Source organism: Argentina anserina, chromosome 2, assembly GCF_933775445.1.
Source record: "Argentina anserina chromosome 2, drPotAnse1.1, whole genome shotgun sequence".
NCBI lineage: Eukaryota > Viridiplantae > Streptophyta > Magnoliopsida > Rosales > Rosaceae > Argentina > Argentina anserina.
In genome coordinates this window covers 12,787,669-12,799,839 of record NC_065873.1, presented here as the reverse complement: position 1 = coordinate 12,799,839, position 12,171 = coordinate 12,787,669, and the positions used below count along the sequence as shown (strand labels likewise).

The window sequence follows — 12,171 nt, the reverse complement described above, 5'->3', positions numbered from 1 at the left end:
ATACAAAGATAATTGACCTATTACTTTGTATGAATTGAGCATGCTGTTTCTGACCTTATAAGGTAACACTTATTTATAATTGTTTAGCTACGTAGGTGTTGCTTTAATTTTGTAGGTATGAAAAATTTGTGATGAGCCCCTAGATGCAATGTATACATGGTCTCACTATTATGATAGACATGTAGAACTGTTTTACGCAGTGTATGAAGTTTGCAACAATTAAGGGGAGATTCTTATCAAGGGGAGCATCCAGAAGTATGCTATCTAGGACATTACGAGTGTTGTGTTTTTTTCTCCTTCAACCAGAGTTATTTTTGTCTTACTGAATTTTTGTTACATGACAAGGTTTTTAATGAGGCAACATTAAGCCCGTTCAATTTCATCATTCATTCGTGGACATCCAAAGGGAAGTGTTATAAATATAATTATGTGTGGATGTCCACGTAATTACTCATTAGTTATGTACTCTGATGTAAATCTTACGTCTGCCAATGAGAATGAATGAATGAGTGGACTTTTTATCTCTTCCCAACTCTTCTCTATTCATCTTTTCTTTCACTTGATAAAAATTCTAGGCTTTGTTCCGAATTCTCATCGCCAAGACAACTTTTATTCATGGAGGTATATTCAATTTTTTTTTAATTACCCAGGTATATTCATTTGGTTGCAGAATAAAACATAAAAAAGAAAATAAAAAAGGAAGACTACACTGACTATAAAAAAGAGACATAAAACAATTTGACCAGAGAGACAAACTCGATGTTTCATAGAACTCCGACACAGACTGAAGCTTCCTTTGTTAAGCTTCTTCTGTAACCAAACCCCTCCCTCAACTCCCCATCAAGTACCTCCAAACGTTTCGTTGATTCTTCTCCAAGGTTTAGCAATTTCTCAAGTGTCTTCTTCCTCATCTGGTTTGAAGTGCTGTCTTTCGTGTACATAGAATTCAGATTGCTCTCGTGGATTCTTTGTTTCTTCTTGTTTCAATCCCATCTTTGCCGAAACTCCGAAAGCTAAGCTTTTCCTGCAAGTTTAGTATTCATTTTGGGAGGCCCAAAAGGTAGTTTGAACTTTTGGCTACCAACTGGTCCATACTTTGACTGGTGGCTGCTGTTGTTTGGGTCAAAGTAGAGCTGGCAATTATGATCTGCCTAAATCACCCAGCTCAGTATTGATGATTTCCGTTTCTTCTATTAATTGTGGGTTCTGTAGTTCTTGATTTTTGAGGGTTTTGGATTGCTGGGATTGCTTTTTGAAGGGTTTGAGAGTTGTGGGTGGTTTTTGGTTTCTGTGTTTTGTGAAGTTTTTAGATTCAAATTTTAGTGGAATTCAGGGAACTGATATTAGAAGTCAGCTCATGTTTCTAATGCATTCAAGAATTTGGAAATTGGGGATTAGCACTGAGGTTTTCGGAGTTGTGGTTTTGGTGGGTTTCTGTTGTTGAGGGCTGTGTGTGAGGTGAAAATGGGAAGTAATGGGGTAGACCATCCGTTGAAATTATCCGAAGATGAAAGTGTTAGCAGGCCCGGACATAGTAAGGGTTTTAAGTTACACCAGTAATGGACTATGATCTAGTAGCATTGGTTTACTGGTTTTGAAATGAGTGATTATATGCAGGTTCGTTTAGGAAGGCAGAGACTCAGAGGATAAATTCAGCAGGGCGTTCGTCGGTTTTGGAGATTTTTCAGTCTAAAGAGTTCGAAGTTGGTTCTTCACCTCGGAGAGGTTAGTGCGGCTTGTTTTGGTTCTTATACATTTATCGACCAAAATGAAGCCTAACAGTGAGGATATAGATGAGGGTCTTTCTGTTTAATGAAAGATAAATGCAAGAAACTTGCTATCATATATCATCATTTGCTAGACTTTATTACATGAAGGAGGCTTAGAATTGATATATAGGATGGTGGAGTATTATCTGGTATATATGTCCTGTATAAGCTAGTAATCACCGATGACACCTATTTTTGCTGCTTTCGTTTTGAATTTATGTGATCACACTACTGATGTCTAAGCATATCTTTATGCAGGCTTGGACCATTGGATCACGGCACCAATTGTCACTCCCAAGAATTTGTTAATTGATGAGCATGAGATAAAATTCGCTAGATCAATGACAGAGAGGAGGGAAAGTCGAAGGCATGATCTAAAGCTGGATAGACTGTCAGAACGTGAAAAGGTAGATATCAACATAATGTGCATGTTGTTGAGTGTTCCCGTTCTCATGTCTGCTTCTAACTTATCATTTCACGCAAGTGCTACTTAAGCAAAGACGTGCTTTAAAAGCGTTCCCCTGAAAACAATGGGCCGCAGAAGGAGATGCCCAAAACTTCATATTCTGAAGTATGGTTTAGAGTTCTCAATAGTAGTTCTATGATCCCAGCAAGCCCCCTGGTGTTGGTGCCCAACTGTGTACTTGAATTATACCGGGTGACATGTAGCACGATTCACATGTGGGTCTTACATGCAGATTGCTTGCTAAGATACAATGTTAGGGTCTGTACTTTTTTTCTGTAGAGCTTAGTCTTCCTGATGGCAGGTACTTAAATCAGAACATGTAATATTTAATACACGCTATCTAAGATAGATACTTTTTGTTATGGAACTGCATCTTCATGCACATGTTTAATATCTGAGCATGATTGTGTACGAATGGCCCCGCCTTACGCCATCCTATATTCTCTCAATACTTGATTATGAAATGAATATAATGACATAACTTGAGTTATCTGCTGCTGAATAATATAGCAGCTCTGATAACTGTAGCCTCTAGTTAACATCCGCCTCCAACCCCCCCCCCCCCCCCCCTAAAAGCTGCAACCATAGTATAAAAGTATATGACATTAGTGACTTACATGTCTCATCATGTTTATTCCAAATTTTGTCTGCTAATTATTTTTCTTTTCTTGGTTTTCAGAAAAAACTAATTGTTGAGATGGTCAAGATACAAAATGATGGAACAGTTGAAGTTGATCTAGAGAGAAGTGCACCTGTTGCATCTGAACTGTTAGAGCTTCATTCGGTTGAAGATGTACCCATCAGTCTTGGTGATACAACTTCCAACATAGCAAAATCAATTCCAAGATTGAAAATTGCCATGCTTGTTGTTGGAACAAGAGGAGATGTACAACCTTTTCTGGCTATGGCAAAGAGATTTCAGGCATGTTAAGCAACATAACTGACTGATTTTTGCTATAATATTTTTTCTCGTGTGTTAGTATGTACTTGTTTGTAAAGGGATTAGTTTCTACCAAAATAATCTCATTAATCATTATTCCACATATGATAAATGAACATATTCCTATCTCCTATATTTGTACATTGCTTTCCTGCATTAGGAAGACATTTTTTTTTTATTTTTTTTTATAGAAGAGTCAGTTTTTTCAATTTGTGTTAGTAAGTAAATGCACTATTCACCATGCTATTGAATATATTATTTATATCTGTATAGTTATAGTTTTGTTGATCAAGTGTGTCCACTTAGTTTTCCACCCACTTCTGTGTTGTATCACATGAATTTAAATTTTGGGCTCACATGATGGTTGAGGTGAGCAATCAACAGTCATGTTATAGAATAGTGGTATTTTACCTTTATACATAGATGGTGCTATAATGCTAGACATAGTTGTATTAAGTTTCAGATGTCATTGTCAGATTACTCATTTTCCTTGTATGAATAAAAAAAATCATACCGCGTTTTTCTTAGATTTTTTAGTATGCTGTTAATTCTGGATGGTCTGATGTTTGCTTTTTCAGGAATTTGGTCACCGTGTTAGGTTGGCAACTCATGCTAACTTCAGCACTTTTGTAAAGTCTGCTGGTGTAGAATTTTATCCATTGGGCGGTGATCCTCGTGTTTTGGCAGGATGTAAGGGATAACCTAGTATTAAACTTCCTTTTTTTTTTTTCAATTTAACTACTTTTGATGGTGATATTGGGTTGGTAGAATACTTTCTATGTCCCTCACACCCTCTATCTAACTTTGCCTCTTATGCTGTCTGCCTAATTGTGGTTCTTCAGAGGATCGCCAAAAACATTTTTACTCTCTCTCTCTCTCTCAGTGTGTTGACTTGAATATTAATTTCATGAATGATCTTGTAATTGATAGCTGTGTAACTTGCTTTACACCCAATTCCAGTTTTACCATCTCTTCTAGTTCTTTACCTAGGGCAGTTTATTTTTTCATACCTTCTACTTGGAGGATTTATTCCAGCACTGAATTGAGTGCCTTTTAATTTTAGATATGGCCAGAAATAAAGGTCTAATTCCATCTGGACCAGGAGAAATATCTATACAAAGAAAGGAACTAAAGGCAATTATTGAATCTCTTCTTCCGGCGTGCACGGAGCCAGATATAGAAACTGGAGTACCGTTTAAGGCTCAAGCGATTATTGCAAATCCTCCTGCTTATGGTGAGTTCTTAGGAGTTGACTGTTTGCTAGTTCATAACAATTATTTTCCAGTTACTATTTATTACAGTAATGTAAAAGGTTAGAAGGTTGCCTTATCAAATCGTCCTGCATGGTGATTTCCTACAAGCTGTTTTTGTAGTGAGAACAAGTGGTTGGATCCAGGCACAGAATAAATATTTAGTAACAGAAGGTTGAAACGACCTGAACCTTCAGGAAGTATAAATAGTTAAATACTTATAGGAGAATGAAAAACTTCTTTCTTGTGTCTTCTTTAGGAGTAACATATATGTAACAATGATTGCTAGCCCCTTCAAGACTTACTTTTGGTGGAATCTATTACTTTGTAAATTGGCTAGAAGAAAAGTTGTGTAAGTACCTTTTGTTTTTTGAGAAGGAAAAGTTGTGTAAGTAGAGAAGAAGGGAACTGGGAATTTATAATCAGATTACCAGTTTATTTCTTCACCTTCGTCTTGTTAATTTATAAGATACACGAGATGTATGAAATTATTATAGTGCTCTCATCTTCTTATATGAAAAGTTAACGTATCATAAAACTTGTCTAAACATATGATACGGGTTGCAGGACATGCACATGTTGCTGAAGCTCTTGGAGTACCCCTTCACATTTTCTTCACAATGCCATGGACGTGAGTGTTGACCACAATTTTTCTTTCACTATGTGGTACAAAAATATAATACTATTTATGCATTACATGTTTCTTAACGTAATCTTGAATAAAAAGAAAGACACGCATAAATTATATATCTCATTATGTATTTGATTTTTAATTTTAACCTCAGAGCTGAGCATAGTTGACTTGAACGTTGGTTAGTATAGCAATCATCCATGGTGTTGTGTTGACTTTTTATTTTATTTTATTTTTCTTCTTATGGATAATTGGTGTGTATATTGACTTGTGTTCTCTTACCTGAAACTATACCTGTCACGTATTTTTAACCTATCAATTTGGATCAGTCATTCAAACTACAGTTCATTTGAGTAGTGGCTCAAATTGGTAGGGTGGTTTGGGAACAGAACTAATATATTCATTCTACGTTACAACTCTCTTACCATAAGATGCCAAAATGTCCTTACGAAAAGAAAATAAAAGATGCCAAAATGTCTTGTAACTTGGTAACCAATCTTTGATCTGTTTCGTGTCTTATGTTTAGTCACCTATTTGACTATTTTATTTTGAGTGTAGATGGGAATGTGATGGCCCAGAGTTTCTTCCTTCTCATTTTAGATGTAAAATAATGTAATGGAAGCCAAAAAAATAAAAATAGGTTTCTGTGACATTGGCTGTTGTGCTTCAAGTTACTGATTGACATGAGAGTGGAAAAGGTAGGAAATCAAATTCTTGGTCACGTTGACTACATTGGTGTTTTAGATTACATGAATGGAAATTGTTGGAAAGAAGACGTTTTTTTTTAAATATTATTTGTTCTTTAATTTGGCTAAAACTTCTTCCTTTATTATGCTATCTCATCAATCTTTTCTATAGGCAGGCCTACTTATGAATTCCCTCACCCTCTCGCACGTGTACCTCAAAGCGCTGGATATTGGGTATGGCCATGTTTTGGTGTTCTGCTTCTACCAACATATTTTCATATGATTGAACAAGTGGACTAATTTAAGGAAGACATATTCTCCCTTGTCCTTGCCATATCCAGCTTTCATATATCGTTGTGGATCTACTGATATGGTGGGGCATCAGGAGTTATATAAATGACTTCCGGAAAAAAAAGTTGAAGCTTGCGCCTATTGCATACTTTAGCACATACCATGGATCAATATCTCATTTGCCAACTGGGTATATGTGGAGTCCTCATGTTGTGCCAAAACCAAGTGGTAAGCGATTTTTTTTTTGTCATGTATCATTGACTAGAGTTAGGAATGTGGGTGAACTGTTGTAGTTATTACAGTGAGCTAATTGCCATTCCGATGATCCTGTGATACATGGTAATTTGCTCCATATGATGGTGATGCTATCTTCATATTAACTCCTTTTGCTACTGCATAGAGGTCCACTGGTGTTTTTTTGGCAAATCAAAGATACCTATTCTAATATTACATCTTTAACTTCTCACTAGGTTTTTTTACCTGTGAGTCTGTATGTTAAGTAAAATAAAAATCTTGTTTCTTGCACATGTGTCTAAAGGTCTCATTTCGCTTCTCTTTGCTGACCATATATGCCACTGCAGAAAGTTGGAGTTCTATAGGGACTAATACTTGTATACAAAACTTGCTCTTCCATCTTAATCAGAACCTTTGAATATGCCCCATTCATTAACTTATGAATTATCTTGTTGTCTTGTGCAACTGTATCAAAAGAGAACCAAGAAATGATTTTAATTTGCTTCTGTTATGGAGAACCTTTAATGGCAATTCCTGTCGACTGGTAAATGTACGTATGAAGCTGGTGCGATGGTGAAATGGGTTTCCCTTTTGCAAGCCCGCTACCTGGTTAAACTCAGGACCTTAAAATATTATTTTTCTCCGGAAGTAGTAGCTATTTATTATTTAGTATGACGTTAAAATGTGTTTAAAACTATGTTCTTTTCGGTATACTAGCATTTTACTTTAGCCACATCTTTTCACCGATAAACTTCCATCAGATAGTTGATAGTATCCTATGATATTACTGAATATTGGTGATTAACTGTTAAAAGTACTATCAGTTAATTATGAACATTTTTTCTTTGTAATTGGATAGTTGTAATACTATACTCCTAAAGATCATAACAACTAGGGGTAAGATGAAATTGAAATGTTAGCATTGGAACTGAGAGATCTTTGAACCAGACATGCACTCTAGCATTGAATGTTTCAATCAACTGCTTCTCTTTTTGGAAATTGTGAATATAGTAGCTGTCAAATGACATCCTCACACTATTCATCTTAAGCTCCTATATTTGTGTACGTGCAATATTTATGTTGGAAGGTTTGACATGATAGGAAATTTTTTTCCAGATTGGGGATCCTTGGTGGATGTTGTTGGTTATTGTTTCCTAAACCTTGGGTCGAAGTATCAACCTCAAGACGCATTTGTTCAGTGGATTCAGAAAGGGCCAAAACCTATTTATATTGGATTTGGAAGCATGGTATGACGATATCCACCTTCTATATTTCATTGATGTATTTCCATCTGTCAGTTTCTTACCATCACTTGAAAAAGTGAATCAAAGGAGAATTTGTTTCTTATGGATAATTAAGGACTTATTGGCTGTCAAAAAAGAAAAGAAAAAGAAAGAAAGGACTTCAGGCTTTTCTCCTGTTTCTTCACTTGCATATTTGTCTTGTCTTTCTAAATTTTTCTAGTGATTAACATTTATAAAAGATGTTGGTATCATGCATCATGTGTTCAAATAGAATATGATTCCAATTTTCACCTGTTTCTTGTTAAGCCCCTTGAGGATCCCAAGAAAACCACTGAAATCATATTGGAGGCGTTGAAAGACACAGGACAGAGAGGAATAATTGATAGAGGTTGGGGAGACCTAGGGAATTGTAAGTATCTTTCTTTTTGTAACAAACAAATGTTTTTGGTGTTTTTGTAGGTAAAGGTGGCAAATGGACCCAAAAGCCCGAGCCCGGCCCATTAAAAATTGGCCAGGCACGGCCCGAGCCTGTTATTGTAATAGGACGGGCCGGGCCGAGATATTTTGGCCCATGTACCCGACACGGCTTGAGCCCGGTTTTAGCTTGGCACGGCCCGAGCACGATAAATTCATGGGCCGGCCCGTTAAACACATAATTTTATATTATTTATATAAATATTTAAACAATCATCATTATTAGACTTGAATATTAGAGTTTTTAAATTAAAATATCTTGATTATTTCATTATTTTAACTACAATATTTCATAAATATTATCAAATTACTGAAGAAAAAGTCATTATTTTGACATATGTAACATTTTAGAAATAAGATTATGAAATGTGTTGTAGTATTTTATTTATTTTCCTATTTTAAATAGGTATATAAAATAAATATTCTAAGTACATAATATTTTTATTTTTATTGTGTCATATAATGCTAATGGGCTGGGCCGGCCCGTTTCTTGGCCCGGGCCAGGTCCGAGCTTATTATTTAAGCAAATGGGCCGGCCCGAGTCCGGCACAATAAATAAATGGGCCGGCCCGAGCACGGTTTTGGCCCGCTTAAAATGGCCGGCCCAGCCTGGCCCGTTTGCCACCTCTATTTGTAGGGCTTTCTAACAGTTCTTTACATAGTTCAAATGTCTTGGATTGATTAACAAAATTTTATGCTTTTGTGGGTAAATTTATACATCTGATGATCACTGGACTAGATGGTCAACTGGTTTAAATTAATTATTTTCTTTCTTCTTTAGTATTCTATCTGTAGGAGTAAAAGTTGAAGAATGCTCGATTCAAAGGGTAATTCTATACTTTAAAAAAGATAAATGATTTAGCTGAAATTTTTTTGTTGCAATCAGGATCAAGGTGAAATGGAAAGTAAAATTTCATAAGTAGGAGATTGTTTTGCAGATCTCACAGATATATATATAACACTCCAGAATCTTTATGCATCAGCAAGAACCTGATTGGTTGAATCACTTCTTAAAATATGACTGATGTGTTTTGACTTTTAATTGAATATACAAATTAATTCTCTATATGCTTTCTAGTTACTATGTATTGATTCTATTGGAGAGGAAAACATAAGGTCTTAATTTTATATCTAATTTGATTTGCCTCTTGCAGTAACAGAAGCATCCGACAATGTTTTCCTGTTGGAGGACTGCCCCCACGATTGGTTGTTTCCTCAATGTTCTGCAGTGGTAAGTTGTATTTTCACTTCTTGTCAAGCTTAAGGGAACTTTTTGACATCTCAAATTTTTGTTAATGTGTTTTCATCATCTGTTAGATATATTTGCTTGGGTACTATATGGTTCCATTCTTATTGTGTTTTTTCGACCAATTAATGGTAGCGGAAGCCTGTAAAGCAACTGTACAACTTCTGATCATACTTCAAATCCATCTGGTTAAAAATTGAATTTACTGAAAAGTTTACTGTGAAATGATATTTATAAGTTAACTTGAAGCTATTCTTCTTCTATTGTGCAGGTTCATCATGGCGGTGCTGGAACCACAGCTACAGGATTAAGAGCTGGGGTAATACTTTCAGTCACTGTTGTCTTTCTTATCACCTTTTTTTTCTGGGAGAATAGTTTCCACCAATTGAATAACCTTTTTTTGTTTGATGCTATCTAATGGTAATGAAAATAATAGTGTCCAACAACCATAGTGCCATTCTTTGGAGATCAGTTCTTCTGGGGTGATAGGATACATGAGAAAGGACTGGGACCTGCACCAATACCTATATCCCAGCTTGACGTTGAGAGCCTTTCAAATGCTATAAGATTCATGTTGGAGCCAGAGGTATTTATGATGTCATACCGTACTTTATCAACAATAATACCTATTACAAAATGTTATGGCATTGGTGCACTGCTATATAGAAAGAGTTTAGACTTGAACAAGATTTAATTCCTATACATGATATTACTTCTGAAATTGGTGAGAGCTTGAGATTGGACAGCAAAGAAAAAAAAAAAATCTAGTTTTGCTGTGAGGCCTTTGCTTCAATAATATACACTCTTAAATAAAGCCCAATTTCTTTTTGGTTGAAATAATTGAAAATGTGCTTGTCTATATGAGTCAGCAACATATCAAGCTATCGGTCCTATCACCTTGCTTGTTTGTAATTCTATCGACAGATAAGTGAAGATGAGTATTGGGAATGTCAAATCCAGGATGACCTGCTCCATTAGCTCCTGAGTCCATGTTAAACAATCCAATAGAGTTCAATAGTTCATCAACTGAAATTGAGTTACTGTGGAGGTTTTCTTATTTGGGTTAGGCTAATGGTTTTATGACATCAAAATCAAGGTCCCAGATGGACCATTTGGTTCTTCCATTCCTGTATACCTTGTAATCTCAAGATAATGTTCTATATTTCACAAATAGTATATGACAATGTTTCTTTCAAACTTCAGCTATTCTGGCAAATATCCTACAAAATGCAAGCTAGGCACACTTAGTTGAACCGTCACGGACATGAAAAGGAACTGTTTTACTAGCTAGATTAAAAGACACATTGAGGAGGGGTATGGGCCATATGCATTTTTTCTTCTTCACTGTAGTAGAAATTAAGGAAGAACAAGGATCAGAAAGTCTGAAAATATGAAAGAGGAATATGTGAGCTCATGTGGCTATAGTGAACATCAATGATGATGTAACTTCATTGCATTAGGTTTTACTGTACTAGCATTTATAGTGTATTTTCATTTCCTGATGTCATATTTTTTTCAAGCTAGTCTCAATATTATTTATAACATATCAGTCTAATAATATTTATATACACTTCTATGACTAGATTCTTATTCCACCCAAAGAGGCTGCAAATGCAGAAAATATAACTATAAGAAGAAAAATATGATTCCTACTTCCTAGTATAAATTGAAATTAATTTGGATATTTTCCGGGATTGCCAAAACATTAAAAAAAAATTGCTAATGCTACTACCTATCAGGGGCCTAACTCATCGAAGTTGAGCATATGACATTAACCATTTAGGTTTTACTTTAATTTTTTTCCTTTTGTGATCCTTCGCACGAGAACTTTATATGCCATCTAATTAATAGTATGAAAATTATAGTGTTGAGAAACATATCAAGACATGTACTACTTCTAATTGAGCTTGAGTTATCCTAGGTCAAATCTCGAGCACTAGAAATAGCAAAGTTGATAGAGAATGAAGACGGTGTTGCAGCTGCAGTTGATGCATTTCACCGGCAATTACCTCCTGAGCTACCATTACCAACTGCTTCTTCAGAAGATGAACTTGCAAACCCCTTGCAGTGGCTCTTTCTTCAGGTTGAGAAATGGTGCTGCCTGCCATGTGGATCGTAAAAATTTGTGCTACATCTTGTACTAGTGTATAGCTCTTTTTTTTTTTTTTCAATATTTTTCTTATAGTAAAATCATTTTCATCTGCCATTTCATTCATTTCATTCTTGGCTTCTCGGTGTGGGTTTGATTAATAATACTATTTACAGCTAAGATAGGTTTCTGACAGCTTGCTTAAGAGACTTAGGTCTCTTCGACTTCATTTTCAGTTAGAGAAACTGATCTGTAGTGAGAATGTATGCAGAACTAAGCCTAATTATTGTAGAAAGTGATTTCTATTGATCTCATATCATAACAAAGTTTGTGTAGAAAGTGATTTCCATTGATATCATATCATTACAGAGTTTGCAATATATAGATACATTGCAAGCTGATTTACACTACAGCTATACTGTTGCTGATCTACATTGAATGCAGTAATACTCATAAGCACAAGTGAGTCAAGCTATTAATTTATAAGAAATCAGTTTGGAGGAGAATCAGGCTTAATTATAGAGGAAGAGAGATTTGCTCTAACAATATATTAAATCAATTTTCCGCCCCCTTGTCCTCAAGTCGGATTTCTGTATTGCTGTTTACTGGTTTACGAGAATCATTTGGGTTAGTAGAATTCCTGTAACAGTTACATTTTAACATGTACCCTGATTTTTGCTTGTGAGAACCCTGCTGGTATCTTAGATAGATTGTTACATTATGAGAATAAAATTGGTTATCATCTGCAAATGCTTTACTGCAATTTGTATGTTTCGTTTGTCCATGTTGGTCTTTACTCGCATATGGGTTATGAACTTATGATAGAGGTAGTAGATACTTTCTCCACTGGC

The 12,171-nt window shown here is 35.5% G+C and overlaps 1 protein-coding gene across 1 annotated transcript; it reads left to right on the top strand.

Annotated features, from left to right (window-relative positions):
- Positions 1-745: 745 nt before the first annotated feature.
- On the top strand, positions 746-11,653 carry LOC126784773 (sterol 3-beta-glucosyltransferase UGT80B1). The gene is made up of 15 exons (XM_050510279.1): positions 746-1,534; positions 1,618-1,725; positions 2,028-2,176; positions 2,915-3,157; positions 3,754-3,865; positions 4,239-4,409; positions 4,993-5,056; positions 5,919-5,976; positions 6,084-6,261; positions 7,384-7,514; positions 7,818-7,920; positions 9,140-9,216; positions 9,503-9,550; positions 9,668-9,817; positions 11,153-11,653. The coding sequence occupies exons 1-15, from the start codon at positions 1,465-1,467 to the stop codon at positions 11,348-11,350; spliced, it is 1,860 nt and encodes a 619-aa protein (XP_050366236.1). The 5' UTR covers positions 746-1,464; the 3' UTR covers positions 11,351-11,653.
- Positions 11,654-12,171: the final 518 nt, after the last annotated feature.

Excerpts from the sequence above, each read along its gene's own strand:
- LOC126784773 (XM_050510279.1), top strand. The coding sequence starts at position 1,465 with ATGGGAAGTAATGGGGTAGACCATCCGTTGAAATTATCCGAAGATGAA. Across the intron at positions 5,057-5,918 it reads TTCTTCACAATGCCATGGAC|GCCTACTTATGAATTCCCTC; the intron begins GTGAGTGTTGAC and ends TTCTATAGGCAG. Across the intron at positions 9,818-11,152 it reads GATTCATGTTGGAGCCAGAG|GTCAAATCTCGAGCACTAGA; the intron begins GTATTTATGATG and ends GAGTTATCCTAG.